Source organism: Callithrix jacchus, chromosome 11 (assembly GCF_049354715.1).
Source record: "Callithrix jacchus isolate 240 chromosome 11, calJac240_pri, whole genome shotgun sequence".
Taxonomy (NCBI): Eukaryota; Metazoa; Chordata; class Mammalia; order Primates; family Cebidae; genus Callithrix; species Callithrix jacchus.
This window is the reverse complement of record NC_133512.1, coordinates 5,081,988-5,097,863: the sequence shown is the minus strand read 5'-3', so window position 1 is coordinate 5,097,863 and position 15,876 is coordinate 5,081,988. Positions and strand designations below refer to the sequence as shown.

General features: G+C 41.2%; 2 protein-coding genes across 10 annotated transcripts in view; one reads left to right on the top strand and one right to left on the bottom strand.

Moving 5' to 3' along the window:
• The window catches only part of ANLN (anillin, actin binding protein), a 78,087-nt gene extending 74,104 nt beyond the window's left edge, over positions 1–3,983 (bottom strand). For both annotated transcript variants that reach the window (XM_035253167.3, XM_078342209.1), the window contains exon 1: positions 3,706–3,983. The gene's annotated coding sequence lies outside the window, so the exon portion shown is untranslated. The remainder of the gene's footprint in view (positions 1–3,705) is intronic.
• Positions 1–15,876, top strand: part of MATCAP2 (microtubule associated tyrosine carboxypeptidase 2) — a 61,841-nt gene that overhangs the window by 13,842 nt on the left and 32,123 nt on the right. The window contains exons 1-3 of one of the 8 annotated variants that reach the window (XM_078342211.1): positions 4,046–4,376; positions 14,837–15,149; positions 15,236–15,531. The exons of 2 other annotated variants lie outside the window; for them this stretch is intronic. In XM_078342211.1, the coding sequence (XP_078198337.1) occupies positions 14,984–15,149; positions 15,236–15,531 (462 nt within the window). In that variant the 5' untranslated portion in view covers positions 4,046–4,376; positions 14,837–14,983. Of the gene's footprint in view, positions 1–4,045; positions 4,377–14,836; positions 15,532–15,876 lie in introns of those variants that run through there. 5 more of the 8 variants (XM_078342210.1, XM_035253174.3, XM_009002043.5 and 2 more) reach the window with 5 other exon arrangements.

Sequence of the window (15,876 nt, the reverse complement as noted above, 5' to 3'; positions counted from 1 at the left end):
AAGACCAGCCTAACCAACATGGTGAAACCCTGTCTCTACTAAAAATACAAAATTAGCTGGGTGTGGTGGCACACATCTGTAATCCCAGCTACTCAGGAAGCTGAGGCAGGAGAATGACTTGAACCCTGGAGGTGGAAGTTGCGGTGAGCCAGGGTCACGCCATTGCACTCCAGCCCGTGCAAAAAGAAGAGCGAAACTCCATCTCAAAATAAATATATAAATCTATAAATAAAAGCAGTTTTAATAAATTCCTAACTTGATCTTGAAATCAGTGCTCTAAAAATGGAGCAGTAACATAATCAAGTCGATCATCTTATCTCAATATTAATGGTTAATGTAGAAACAGGTATAAAGGAAAATTTCTCAGAAAGATGAGATTGTTCATTGTTCTTGTTGATATATAAAAACAATGCCGACTCAAAAGCAGCCAACTGGACAGCTGCAGACGCTGAACCCAATGGAAACACTAAGCAGGCATAGCACGAATCAGTAATTAACAAAGCAGATGCACAAAGCTTGATGAGGATGAATAACTGCATAGCTAGAAATAGTAAAAGGAGCTGATAACAGTACAAGATTTGTAAGAAATTAGATAACTCTTTGTATTCATGAATTTGTTAGCAAGAATGCTTCAATGATACACAGAGAAATTTTTAAAACTATTTTGATTACATTGATAAATACCTTTATATGGTACTTATCATTAAAGATATTTAGAATCAAAATGATCCACAGGAAAATATTGGTAGGGTGAACATAAAAATAATTATAAAAGAATGAAATCATATTCAAGGTAGGCTAACCACAGAGGCATCAAATGTGCTTATTTTTGGAATTCTTAAGTTTAATAAAATATTGAAATTAGAATACACATTTTTTTTTTTTTTAAGACGGAGTTTCGCTCTTGTTACCCAGGCTGGAGTGCAATGGCGCGATCTCGGCTCACCGCAACCTCCGCCTCCTGGGTTCAGGCAATTCCCCTGCCTCAGCCTCCCCAGTAGCTGGGACTACAGGCACGCGCCACCATGCCCAGCTAATTTTTGTATTTTTAGTAGAGACGGGGTTTCACCTTGTTGACAGGATGGTCTCGATCTGTTGACTTCGTGATCCACCTGACTCAGCGTCCCAAAGTGCTGGGATTATAGGCGTGAGCCACTGCGCCCGGCCTAGAATACACATTTTTTAATGTTTATATGTATGTATACATGTACCTATATATATATACACACATATATGTATATTATAGAAAATCTTCCCTACTACTCAGGACGTTCCTTGAGGATAGGTATCATGTTTTGTTATGTACTCTAAAAACAGCAGGCTCAGTGTGTTCTATTTAAATAGATACCTGTGGAATGAGGAAGTAATGTATATCTTGGTTTCTTGAAATATAATGAAAATGGACAATGTGACTAAATATACTTTAGTAAAAGCATTCGGAGTAAACTGCACAGACACTGAACATGTGACTCGGTAACATCTTTTAGGAGGCTTTCTTTTTTGAGAAATAGCTCTCAAACTGCGGTGACAGTGACTTTAAAAACTAGACAATTGTAGAGGTAATAGATGCATTTATAGCAAACTTGGAGAACAGCTTTCAGAATTCTGGGTATATAAAGAAGCCAATAGCATGGTTCATTTAGAGCCTTTTTCCTTAGGACATATGTTGTAAGAATTACCACTCTTACAAATGCAGCAGATTGGTTGCTCGTTACTATAGCAAGTGTTTTTTTTTTGTTTTTTTTTGACAGTGTTTTGCTCTGTTACCCATTTCGACTGGCTGGAGTGCAGTGGTGCCATCTCGGCTCACTGCAACCTCTGCCTCCTGGGTTCAAGTGATTCTCCTGACTCAGCCTCCCGAGTAGCTGGGACTACAGGCATAAGCCACAATGCCTAGCTATTTTTTGTATTTTTATTAAAAGCAGGGTTTCACCAAGCTGGTTTTGAACTCCTGATCTCAAGTGATCCACCTGCCTCTGCCTCCTAATGTGCTGGGATTACAGGCGTGAGCCACTACGCCAGCCTATAGCAAGTGTTTTAACCCAAAGCAGATTTGTTCTTCATCTGCTGGTCCATTTGATATAATTCTATATTATTTTAGTTATCATTGAAAATGCACACACTTTCTATTGTCTACTTGTTCATTAATTCAAAAATATTCACTGAGTGCCTACTATGTGCCAGCCACTCTTCTTAATGTGGGAATATAGCAGTGAACAAACAAAAATCACTACACTTGTGGAAATTTTATTCTAGGAATGGAGACAGACAATAGTCATGATAAATCTATAAAATATAAATTATATAATGTTAAGGCTAAGTAAAAAAAAATAAAGCAGAGAAGGGCTATAGGAAATATAGAGTAGAAATTTAAATAGAGTGGCCAGGGAAGGGCTCACAAAGAGGTGACATTTGGATTAAGTCCTGAAGGAAGGAAGGGAGCTAGTCCAGTGGCTATCTGGGTAGGAACATTCTATGCAGGGAGAATTGCAAGTTGCAAAGGTCTTGGGGTGAAATCGTGCCTGGAATTGAGGAATATCAAAGAGGCCAGTGTGTCCATGGGGGAGGAAGTAGTTGGAGATGAGATCAAAGAGGCGACAGGAGGCTAGGTCATAAAGGACTTCACAGGGAAGGAACCCTGAGGTTTTGAACAGAGTGACATGATCTGATTTTTTCACAGGTTCGCTCTGGTCACTGAGTTTTGAGAACAGTATGAAAGAGAGTAGGTGGGAATAGGGAGATTGTCTAGAAGACTCCACCGTAATCCAGACAAGTGATGGTTGTGGCTTGAACCAGAGTGGTAGCTAGTGGCTAGATTCTGGATGTATTTTGAAGACAGTATTCACAGGGTTTGAGGAATATGAAGTGAGGTTATCCAGTATTTGTGATATAGTTACAGTTCCACTGTTCTCTCCTAAGTGACAAAAAAGACAGTTTCTCACAGGTTGTCTGTCATTCTCAGAGTTTGACGGTTCTGATATTCAACTTTCCTGAGTTTGAAAACACATCGCAATTATTTCCATGTCCTACCTCAGCCTTGAGAATGAAGAGAAAGTGAAACTGTTTGAAGACTGATAGTTGCCAGCACTATCTCATGAGCTCCTCCTAGACTGTAAGTTCCGCTAGGCTTATTTCATTTCCCTTGATGTCCTCAAAGCCTGACTCAGAACCTTGCACACATTAGGGTCTCAAAAAATGTTTGTTGAATGGTTTAGTCTACATTTCCCGCTCCCACTGCCTTTTTTTTTTTTTTTCCTCTGACTTTGTCACCCAGGCTGGAGTGCAGTGGTGCCATCATGGCTCACTGTATTGTCACCTCCCAAACTCAAGCAATCCTCCCGCCTCAGACTCCAAAGTAGCTGGGACTAGAGAAGTGCGCCACCACGATTTGCTAATTTTTTGTATTTTTAGTAGAGAAGGCTTTTCACCATGTTGTCCAGGCTGGTCTCCAACTCCTGGGCTCAAGCGATCCACCGGCCTTGGCCTCCCAAAGTGCGGGGATTACAGGCATGAGCCACCGCGGCCCGCCTCCCACGGTCATTGTAAAAGACTACATTTTCGTATTTGCTAAAGTGAAAATGAGTAACTAACTGAAAATAACTAACTGAAAATAACATTGCAGAATCACAAGCTAAAATGTTGATTTCGGTATTCAGGATAGTATGCTGGAATACTGCCAAGTACTTTCACTCTTACTTAGCTCACCCGAAAGGTGTTTTAGCCTCCTTGCACCTCGTAAGCTGAACGCGGAGAATGGCTTTGCTACTTGCAGCTAGGGCCCAGTGTCACAGCGCACCACGGAGTTAAGTCCCCCTTGAACGTGAACAAACGTCTCTGAAACATCACTCAACCTGCGTTATCCAATGGGTCGGAGACCCCAGCCGCTAGCGGGCACAGTCACAAGTCCCGGAGGTACGGACCCGCGCTGTGCACGCCGGGAGTTGTAGTTCCTCCTGCTCTCTCGCAGCCCGCCGGCCTTCGTCGCACGAGCGCCCCCAGCGGCACGCAGGTTCGGTGAAGCGCAGCGCGCGGGGACCCCTGGGGCAGTTTCCTAGCAACCGGGGGAGCGGCCACGTCACGGTGGCAGGTTCTCAGCGCGGCTGGGCACCGTGGGGCCGCCGTGTGTACCTTCCAGCTGCTGCGGGCTGGTGGAAGCGCTGCTCGCTGTCGGTGTCCGCACGTCTTCGTCTGCCCTTACTCTCCTTATCCTGCTCCAGGTAGCGGAGAGCCGCCTCCCGCCGCGCCCCGCCACTGAGGCCCGGGTCAGAGGCTAGAGGCCGCCCGGCCCGGCCCCCGTGCGGTCCTTGCCCCTGCGCCAGCGGAGCCCGCCGCCCCGGGCCTCGGCGGGACGATGCTGGAGTCCATTCGCGTGACGGGTGAGTGCGGGAAGGGCTGGTCGCGGCGGGGGTGCGGAGCGGACCGGGGTCGGGTGGTCTCGGGCCCAGGTGATGGCAGCCGCGGGCTTGGGCGCGCGCCTCGGGAGTCCACCCTGCGCCCAGAGCCCTGCGGGGCGCGCTGGAGGCGCTCGCGGAAAACCTACGGAGGGAAGAGAGAAATCGGCTCCTTTTCCTTTCGTCGCTTATTATCAGTAAGAACGTGCTGTGGAATCTCGTGAAAAAGATGATAATAGACCGGCTGCCGGTCCTACAGAGGTCCAGTCCAAAGACTTAAATCCCGTTTCAAAACACGCTAGGTGTGTGATTGAGCGTCATGGTTTTCTAGAATGTTCAGAAAAAATAAGCGAAAGAACGCATCTCTGTATTTCAGTATTTATACTGTGTGTATTTGTGTGTGGACGCTTTTATTCCTAAACAGTGGGAACGTTTTGAGTTGATATTATCAATGGGCCATTTGACAGTACGGATTCTACCAAGTGTAAAACACGGGTCTCTAAACAGACCACAGGTCAGAAAGACTGAAAGTTTACCTGCCTTTTAAAAAATTCAGTTCAGCCTCTGGGAGCACAGAAGTTGCCTCTTGCTGTTTGTGAACCGCTGTCCGTGTTAGCCATTAGAAAAAAGCTTACATAATAATATTAGAGCCATTTCCTAGGCCATTTTCCCGGGATTTGATTCTGTACGCAAACATTTCTGCAAGGCAGGGTTTTGGCAGTTCAGAGTCATGAGGAAGAACAACGGAGTAAAGGGAAATTCCTACTCCTCAAACTAGTGCCAAAAGAAAGCCAGAATTTTAAACTTTAAAGCAATGCTGTACCTAAAGGACTATTCTTCTGTGAGCGTTCTAATTGAAAAACTAAACCTCTTTCCAGTGAAAATATTCATGGTCTTAGTTTTCTACTGTTTTATTTCATGTTCGGTGTTGTAACAGCACACGGAGTTGATTTGTGCAATCATGACATTGCCGCGATGTATCTCATTATTTACGTTGACAGGAAGCATAGATAGTTACAGGGTGTAAGATCGAAAGGTAACTTTAATTGGCATTAGATTTTTAAAAAATATGATTTGATGTAGATGCTACTTTCATCCTTCCATCTTAAAACACAATTAAAATGTCAAAAGTTACTTAAAAGTACCACACCTTCTAAATGTGGAGCCAGGTTTCTCATCCTCAGCACTCTTAACTTTTTTGTTGTTGTTGTTGAGACTGAGTCTTGCTCTGTTGCCCCGGGTGGAGTGCAATGGTGTGATCTTGGCTCACTGCAATCTCCACCTTACGGGTTCAAGCGATTCTCCTGCCTCAGCCTCCTGATGTAGCTGTGATTACAGGTGTGTGCCACCACGCCTGGCTAATTTTTGTATTTTTAGTAGAGATGGGGTTTTTCCATGTTGGCTAGGCTTGTCTCGAACTCCTGACGTCAGGTGATCCTCCCACCTCGTCCTCCCAAAGTGCTGGGCTTACAGGAGTGAGCCACTGCACCCAGCCTAGCACTATTAACTTTGAACAAGATAATTCTTCCTTGTGGGATACTGTTTTCTGCCCCAATCCCTTAATTGTGACAACTAAAAAATCACAATTTGGGGGGTGGGTAACATCTCCTTCTCCTCCATAGGAACCACAGCTTTGAAAAATATCTGTCACAGTGCACATTATTTGATTGAGAAATCACATTGATTAAAATTATTTCCCCCAACCGTAACAATCCTTGTAGAGACACAAATAGTACTAGTATTAGAAAGTAGACACTCTGATCAATTAGTCATGTATGGTGATCTCTTGATATGTCAGCATGTTGAGTTAGAAGTTTGAGAAGAGATACTTTAGAACGTCCGAGACCCACTCCTCTTGTCTCTTTTCCCTTCCCATAATATAGTGGCGGGTGCATTTATCAATCCAACCCTGTGTGTTGCAAACCCTGAGGTAGATAATTTGGCAGTGAATTTCTATAGTACAATAAAGTTCAAATAGCCATTTGAGGCCATTCAAGCCTCTAATTTACAATTCCTTTAAAAATAACTGGGTTATTTTTCAGACTACTTTCTCCCTTTCTTTTGTATAGTACTTAACTAATTGAAATAATTCTGGAGCCCTGTGCCCAGCATTTCACTACAATGTCAGAAAAACACAATTTGGACAGCTAGAAACTTCGTGAAGAGAGTTAAGCTGAAAACATGCCTTCCTCTGCCCTGGTTATTCCCTCCCTTCATTGATATCTGAGATGCGCACGTTCCTCTTTCTGGTTAGCAGAACCTGATTGTCTGTGGTAAGAGTCCTGATGGAAATATGTTCAATTTTTTTCAGCTCTAAAGTCGTCACAAATGTAGAACAGACTCATTATTTTATATTTCAGGAATGAAGCAATTACTTGTTTCTAAAATCACTTCCTATATAGTATCTTACCGACTTTTGACTTATTAACGATTTAATATAATCTAAATACCACACCCTGGTGGAACTGCTGATTGGAGGAGTACAATGAAATAAGGGGTGTGTACAGCATCTGTGCTGTTTACCAACAGAATCAAATCAGAAAAGGCGTTTTTGACTTCTCATGGCCTTTTAAAGAAGAAAGTTCTCAGGCTGGGTGCCGTGGCTCATGCTTGTAATCCCAGCACTTTGGGAGGCAGAGGCGGGTGGATTATCTGAGCTCAGGAGTTCGAGACTAGCCTGGGCAACACAGCAAAACCCGATATCTACAAAAATTGTTTAGAAAACTTAAACTGGCATAGTGGCCCGTGCGTGTAGTCCCAGCTACTACTTGGGAGGCTGAGGTAGGAGCATCACTTGAGTCCAGGTGACAGAGGTTGCAGTGAGCCAGGATTGCCACTGACTGAGACTCTGCCACAAAAAAAAAAAAAAAAAAAAAAAATTCTACTTTAGTTTCCAGGATTTAAAAAAAAAAAAAGAGTGTTTATTATACTAAAGCCACTACAATCTTGATTCTAAAATGTAGAGCAATTACCTTATTAACATGAAATTTGCCTTGGAATCCAAATTTAATGATTCCAAATATTTCCCCATTTACATTTTTCCATGGTGGTGTTTCTCCAGGAGCTGAATATAACATTTAATGTGATACTAGTAATAACAGTTAACAAAGGCTGCTTATGTATAGTCCAGTGCTGTTCTCAGCACTGCACATGTATTAACTCAGTTTATGTATAGTCCAGTGCTGTTCTCAGCACTGCACATGTATTAACTCAGTCTATGTATAGTCCAGTGCTGTTCTCAGCACTGCACATGTATTAACTCAGTCTATGTATAGTCCAGTGCTGTTCTCAGCACTGCACATGTATTAACTCAGTCTATGTATAGTCCAGTGCTGTTCTCAGCACTGCACATGTATTAACTCTGCTTATGTATAGTCCAGTGCTGTTCTCAGCACTGCACATGTATTAACTCTGCTTATGTATAGTCCAGTGCTGTTCTCAGCACTGCACATGTATTAACTCTGCTTATGTATAGTCCAGTGCTGTTCTCAGCACTGCACATATATTAACTCTGCTTATGTATAGTCCAGTGCTGTTCTCAGCACTGCACATGTATTAACTCTGCTTATGTATAGTCCAGTGCTGTTCTCAGCACTGCACATGTATTAACTCTGCTTATGTATAGTCCAGTGCTGTTCTCAGCACTGCACATATATTAACTCTGCTTATGTATAGTCCCGCGCTGTTCTCAGCACTGCACATATATTAACTTTTAAAATCCTTACACAATACTATGAAGTATGTATTATTCTTATCATCCCATTCTACAGATAAGGAAACGATAGCACAAGAAGTTATATAACTTGGTCAAGGTTATAGCTATTAATAAACAGAGCCAAGATTTATACCAGACGACTCCATCCTAAAGTCCATGTTCTCAATGAGCAGGAAAATCTGCTCCCTATTACAGTGACCAGGCACTGATTTCAGCCACGAAATACAACAAGATTTCCTGTAATACCAGTGTCACATTATCCAGTGGTTTGCTCAAGTGTTGGTTTTTAAGTTTTTAATCACAGGCAAGTATGTAAAAAATAATTTTTACCTGGGAAAATCATATTTTACTTGAATATAAATTTGTTGATTTAAAAATAGCAGACATCTAGTTCATTCATTAACAAAATGCTATGAGAAACCGTATAAGATTATGTTCATTTATGACTTCTTATTGGCTTTATTTTGTATGTGATGTAAGAAGTGATTAATGAGTCATTTCAGAAATGAGGTGCCTTTATATCAAAGATGAACGTTTAAAAATACTGGAAATGGGCCAGGTGCAGTGGCTCAAGCCTGTAATCCCCGCACTTTGGGAGGCCGAGGCGGGTGGATCACGAGGTCAAGAGATCGAGACCGTCCTGGTCAACATGGTGAAACCCCGTCTCTACTAAAAATACAAAAAATTAGCTGGGCGTGGTGGCGCGTGCCTGTAGTCCCAGCTACTCAGGAGGCTGAGGCAGGAGAATTGCCTGAACCCAGGAGGCGGAGGTTGCGGTGAGCCGAGATCGCGCCATTGCACTCCAGCCTGGGTAACAAGAGCGAAACTCCGTATTAAAAAAAAAAAATACTGGAAACGATAGTCTTAAGGCCAGCGTTAGGACCTACAGGATGAATATACCTAGGCACATAGTCCTGTTTGCCTACAGCAGCAGGCACCTACCATTCAAACTTGTCTTCAGCCTCACTAACTGTTTCATTTTTCTTTTGCCTTCCTGGGATAATTTTTTCCTCAACCTTCAGGCAACTGAGTCTTTTACCTTTTCTTTCCCCTCAAATATTATCTTCCCTTGTCTACCTCTCTGGCCATCCTTCCATAAGCAGGACAGTGAATGAGCAAAAACACAGATGTATGCTCTAAAAAAGCTTATAATTTCATTGTTGAGGAAGTCCGTCGTACAACAAATATAAACCTGCAACCGTGATAAGTACTTCGAAGACAAGATACAAGGTGTTGTGAGGGTCTAAAATGAAAAGGTGAAGAAAGGCTTCCTGACCAAGTGCTGTTTGAACTGAAGGATGAGTATTAATCTAACAGAGAGGGACAGAGGGGGCCAGCAGACGCAGGGAGCAGCATGCGAGGAAGTATGTTCGGAGAGAGCATGAGGATGAGGTGCGGACAAAGTGAGAGAAAGCTGGGCTGGAGAAACTGAGGAACGCTGTGAGGTGAGGCTGCAGAGGCAGAAGGATCTGGCCGAGAGTGACCGCGTAGAGCATGGTCACCAGTTTTGTTCATCCTGAGGGAAAACCATGGGAAATTTGTTTCTGGAACATTGTGTCATTTTAGATGATGTATAATGCTCATTCTTACCGCAACCATTGCCATCAAGGGTATCTAGACTACTCTGTATATTTGTAACTGTAAAAACAACACACACACACACTCACTCATACTCCCTTACTTCTGACCCCAAAACAACCGTGTCCCTCTGTAAGTTACTAATAGAGCCACACTGAATTGCTCTGAGCTTGGACTGTGACATTTTTAAGAATCCTGAAGTACAGTTGTTTCTGAGTTCCTGAATGACATTAGCAGTGCCTTTCATCTCATTTTCTTACGTCGGTAAACTACATTAGTTGCTATTGAATTTAGAGATATAGTTATCAGATTATGTTATACTGCAGACAAATTGAGCAATAAATATGTTTTTAAGGATACTGATTTTTATACACCATTAAAAAATTAAAGTGTAACTTAAAGTATACAAGTCTTAAATGTGCAGCCCAATGAATTTGTACATACATAACCATTGCCCAGAACAGATAGAGAATATTTCTAGCACCTAGTAGGTTTCCTGATATCTCCTCCCAAACCGTGATTGCTATTCTGACGTCTAATACCATAAATTAGTTTTGCTGTTTTTGGACTACAGATAGATGGAATTATTCACTATCTAATATTTTAATCTGTCGCCATTTGCTGAACACTGTCTGAGATCCATTCATATCGTTGCTTACAACCTCAGTTTCCATTGCAGTATAGTCTTCCGTTGTACAATTCATTCATCCTGTCTACTGTTGATAGATATTATTTGAGGTTTTTTTGTTTGTTTGTTCATTCATTTGTTTAGAGTTGGGGTTTTGCTATGTTGTCTAGGCTCAAACTCCTGGGTTCACGTGGTCTTCCAGCCTCATCTTCCTGAATAGCTGGGACTATGGGCATGTGCCACTGTGCCTGGCTTCTTTTGAGTTTTAAGTGATGTGAGTCTTGATAAAATTAAAGTGTTTATCTTGTTTGGGGATTATTTTGTTTTGTTTTGCCCTTTCTTTTGTTTGCAATCAAGTCATCAATTGTTTTGTGGTATGAAATTATCCCAGATTATCAGGTTTCGTAAGTATTAGTGAACCATATGAAATTTCCATTTTGTCGGTCAAAACTGGTTGAATAGTATTTGCCACCAGGCTTTGTTTCTGGTGATCTTCCTTTTTAGCTAGAGGCCTCCTGATTACTATGAAACCTCACCTACTCACAGTTGTGATACACTACGTTTAGAGAGCAGCGTCTCCGCCCTGCCCCGCCCCATTCTTTTAGATGAGGAACAGGTGCTACCGATGGGTTTAATGATTAGGCTAGTATTACAGAGAGGTCATTGAAAGAGCTGGGAATGGATGTCAGGAATCTTGGTATCCTTTTCTCCTGTTCTAGATACATATTAAGCTTTCATTGTGTTGCTAATTTCAGTATATTCACTTAACTTGTGAAGAGACTGTCAATTTTAATGTAGCAATATTATTTACCCTTTTTCCTTAGTATGGGTAGTCAGGTTGCAGTGAACGCTTTTCTTCTATCAACACATGATTTTCATTCTCTCCAACATTATAGTGAAACAGATTGCGTATAGCTAAGTGTCACATCGTATGATGACTACCTAATGTGAGAAAGTATGCTCTTTAATTACCTTATTACTTTTCTAGGAAAACGCAAGTTACACTTCCTCCAAATAAGTCTGCTTATGCTTAAAAAATGTTTTAATTTTTCAGGAAAAAAGGATTCAGAAAATAGGATGTTCTTTAATAAATTGTGTAGCCAACTGGAAATGTTATCGGCCTCTTATTGTTCTTACGCATGTTCAAAAGTCGTTTTTTCACAAAATAAGAAATAGTATTTAAAATTACAAAAACAATCTCTTAGGTTCTATGATACTTTTTAAGGCAACTGAAATACAATTAGTGTGACTCTGAGAAATTAATTTATTTCCACCTCGCATGAGTTGTGTGAAGGGCCATGTGCTCCACTTTTATGAACTTCATGGGCTATCCAGCATTTGGCAGGATTGGCATTTGTAAGATAAATACGCCATTAACACTCCCAAACTTTACTCAGCAGCAGATGGGGCTTCAGAAGGACTGATGCTAAGCTTCTCAGGAGATAATTAGCAAGTGAACTGAAATGCTGTAATTCCTGGGGAGAGAGGTTCTGTTAAGCTTATACTGTCACCCTGCTGCCATACCTCACTCCTCCTTGAGTATTTTGACAGGCGGTTGAGGACCTTTTTTTTAGTATCAGAAAATGTATAGGCTGTTTCAGATGGCACAAAATTATGAATTTGAACGTCGCTGATACTTTATGACAAAATGGAAGAACTCAGCAAGCTCAGTCTTTGGTCATAAAGCTACTAGGTCTTGGAAAACAAAGCATTTTTATATTGAATATTCACTTTTAAGAAATCAGTATAATATATATGTATGTACTGAATCATCAAAACCGAAATTCTTGAGAGTAGTCTTATTCATTGATTTTAATTTGATGTAACTCCGTTCCTGAAATCAGGAAAACAACCTGATTTCCTCCCTTTACCTTTCTGGCTACACCTAGTCCTTACCCTGCTTCCTAGGCTTATGCTTATTTGAGTTCTTTTACCCTCCCTTTTTGTGTCTATTGTGGTTTTCTTTTCATTATCACCTCTTATCTCCTAAGCTTGTGGTGTCATTTTAGGGAAACCGACATTGTTCCTGGGCGTTTGGGCTACAGCCTGTGTCCTGGTATTCCTTAGCCTGTTTGCCTGACCTGCCCAGTTTTGACTATTAGTTGGCAACACCTAAGTCTGAAACTCCTGAGAAACTGGGAGCTACCAGCCTACAATGAACATTTTGTTTATTTGTCCCATTAATTGTCTTGTTGAGTCTTTAACATTTATCGAGCGGCTTCTTTGTACAACCTGTCTTCAACATGACCCTATGTGATGTAGCTCCTACCTCTAAACTTATACATGTCGTAGACAGGTAGCCCCTGCAAGCTTTAGAGATACCTTTATGTTATCTTTTAGACACCAGAATTCAGATTTCACATGCTGGCCTAGAAAATATAAGTAAAAAGGCTTTTAAATACCTTATATATTTGGATTATTGTCTACTTTAGTACAGTTTCTTTACCCTAGACTCTATGACTCCTGTGTTTTAAAAACCAACATTTAGGTCAGTTTCTCTCCCTTGATACTGTTGACATTTAGGAGATTGTCCTAGGCAGTGAATCATGTTTAGCGGCATCCCTGGCCTTTACCCGTTAGACGCCAGTAGCCCCTCCCCGGTTATGACAACCAGAATGTCTCTAGACGTTGCCAAACGTCCCCTGGAGGGTAAAGTTGCCTTCTGTTGAGAAGCACTGGTTTCGGGTCTCTCCTGTTATATTTTCATGTCTGCAGTAGTCTCATTGAATTGTCCCAGAACTACGAGTACATATTTGTTCAGAATGATTTGCATGTTTAGGGTCATTTATTTATTCATTTGTTTATTCAGTGAACACTTATTGACAGGACTTGAGCTGGAGTCTTGTTCAGATGAGCTGTATTTAAGACAAACTCTTCATCAGTTTAGAATTGAGTCTGAAAGCCCTTAAGGATCTACTTGAAATCTCCTCATCTGTTTCTCTTCACATTGCTTCCTTCCTCATCTGAACTGTAGGTTATTGTCTGTGTCTTTTGTTTTTCACATTTAATTATATTCTACTGTATTATTACTGAAATCCTCATAGGAATGCGTTGTCTTCAAAGCCAGATTAGAAGCGTGGCCCACGCCTATAATCTCAGCACTTTGGGAGGCCAGGGTGGGCGGATCACGAGGTCAGGAGATTGAGACCATCCTGGCTAACATATGAACCCCCCTCTCTACTAAAAATACAAAAAATTAGCCATGCGTGGTGGCATGTGCCTGTAGTCCCCGCTACTCGGGAGGCTAAGGCAGGGGAACCAGTTGAACCTGGGAGGCAGAGGTTGCAGTGAGCTGAGATTACGCCACTGCACTCCAGCCTGGGTGACAAAACAAGACTCTGTCTCAAAAAAAAAAAAAAGTAGCTGGTTATAGGTAGCAATGTGTTTATACAGTTGTTTATCAGAGCCGTGTGCTGAATTAGTAGTATTCTACGTATTTGTTGAATGAAGGAATGCAAACCAACACAGTTTTAAAGCAGTAAATGTGCAACAGTGTATACAGTGATTCTTACATGTTTAAAGCACTTGTGAGGTCTAAATACAGAGCTGCCCTCTCCTTAACTTGCCATTTGACACACTGATACCTTCGTAATAGTTATTAAAATTTGTTTCTAACTTGCCAAGAAAAAAACCTTGTTTTTCTTTAACCTTAACATGCAGCTTATGATTATGAAGAAATTGTTCATACTAAGTGACATTACTAAAACATGCTTGAAGATGCATATATTATCTGTTTAAACTTAACAGTGGTTTTCGAGTAAGGCTTTGTTCTTTTACTGATAGGTACCTTTATATATATTTCCAAATTTCAAGATTGTATTATCTTTGAAAGTGCCTTGGATTTTACCTTATTATTAAAAATACTGTTTTAAAATATATCCTTTCTATGAAATCCACTTTTTTTTTTTTTTTTTGAGACTGAGTCTTACTCTGTTGCCCAGGCTAGAGTGCAATGGCGTGATCTTGGCTCACCACAACCTCTACCTCCTGGGTTCAAGCAATTCTCATCCTCAGCCTCCCGAGTATATGGGATTACAGGCGTGCGCCACTACACCTGGCTAATTTTTGTATTTTTTGATAGGGACAGGGTTTCACCATGTTGGCCAGGCTGGTCTCCAGCTCCCACTCAAGTGATCTGCCTGCCTCAACCTCCCAAAATGCTGGGATTATAGGCATGAGCCACTGCACCCAGCCGAAATCTACATTCTTTAGTAGAGTTGAGTATTCAGGTTATTTATGTATATTATCTCACATATTAGACTTTTATCATTTAAATGATTTGAAGCTGAGGATTTTTATAGATAATTTAACTTATACGCACTTATAGAGAAGAGAAATGACAGTGTCTAGCATGACCAAAGTTTAGTAATATATCCTTTTAATATTTAAAATGTTTTTCTCTAGAGATTATTGCAAAATTACAAAGTTTGAAGAATCCTCAGAATACTTGTCCTATAATAAACAATTTGCTTCATCTGGTTTCTTCGTTATTTCTTTTGTTTTGATTTTTGTTTATTAATACAGAAAAGCTTCACTGGCCTGAGCAAGAACTTGCTAAGAAGTCTATTCTAAATGCAGAAGATTCATTGATCATTGACAGCAAAAGAAGCCTTTCACATTTATCCTCGGGAGTGCTAAAAGACATTTTCACAACTGGAACCAGTAGTTACAATGTCCTACTACAGAGCAAGGAGGAGAAAAAGCATCATTCACAAAACCAGTCTTCCTCCACCTACTCCAAAAGATGTAGAAAACCCAGCAAGTCCGCTAACACTCGTCGTAGTAAAGACCCTCACAGGACGAAGGCCCTGGTGCCTGCGACGAGCAGTGGCGCTTGGTACTGCCTGGAGAGGCGGCCTGCTGTTTTTGTCACTAGTTCAGTGTCAAGTCCTGTAAAGTTTACACATGATATCTCTGTTTCAGGGAACGCCATAGTACTGCCACCTAAACCCAAAAGCAAGGTCAAGCGGTGCCATTTCTCCACTCTTCAAAAGCCAAAGTCACAGCCTCAGCTGTCTAGAAGCTTTGAAAAGGGAGATGACTTTTCTGGGAAGAAATTTTGTATATTGACTGCTATAAAACCCACCAACTTAGAGAAAGAAAAACTGAGATTCTTCAAATCTGACTATACCTACAATCCTCAGTTTGAGTATGCTAATCCTGCTCTGCCAAGTGTGTTAACTAAGCACAGCCACGCATCTGACCGATTTCTGAAGCAGGTAAAATGCCATTTCAGTTGTGGTAGTTCATTGTTATGTGCTAAAACAATTATCTATGAGCTTATAAGCAAAAAAAAAAAAATACGTTTGAAAATATTCAAGTTATTTCTATGTTATGATTAATTCCCACTCAGGACATGTAAATATGTGACAAGAAATCTGCAGGTGAGTGATACCACCTGTATATAAACTACTTTGGACTCTCTAATTCGTAATCTGTTATATAGACTCTTCGTGACAGGAAGCAACTATATTAGGAAAACAGCTTCAGATTCTGGTTCTAAGCTTTCATGTGGGATTTACGAACTCGTGGCCAATTTAGCCACCTACAGACAAGTGTTGGGT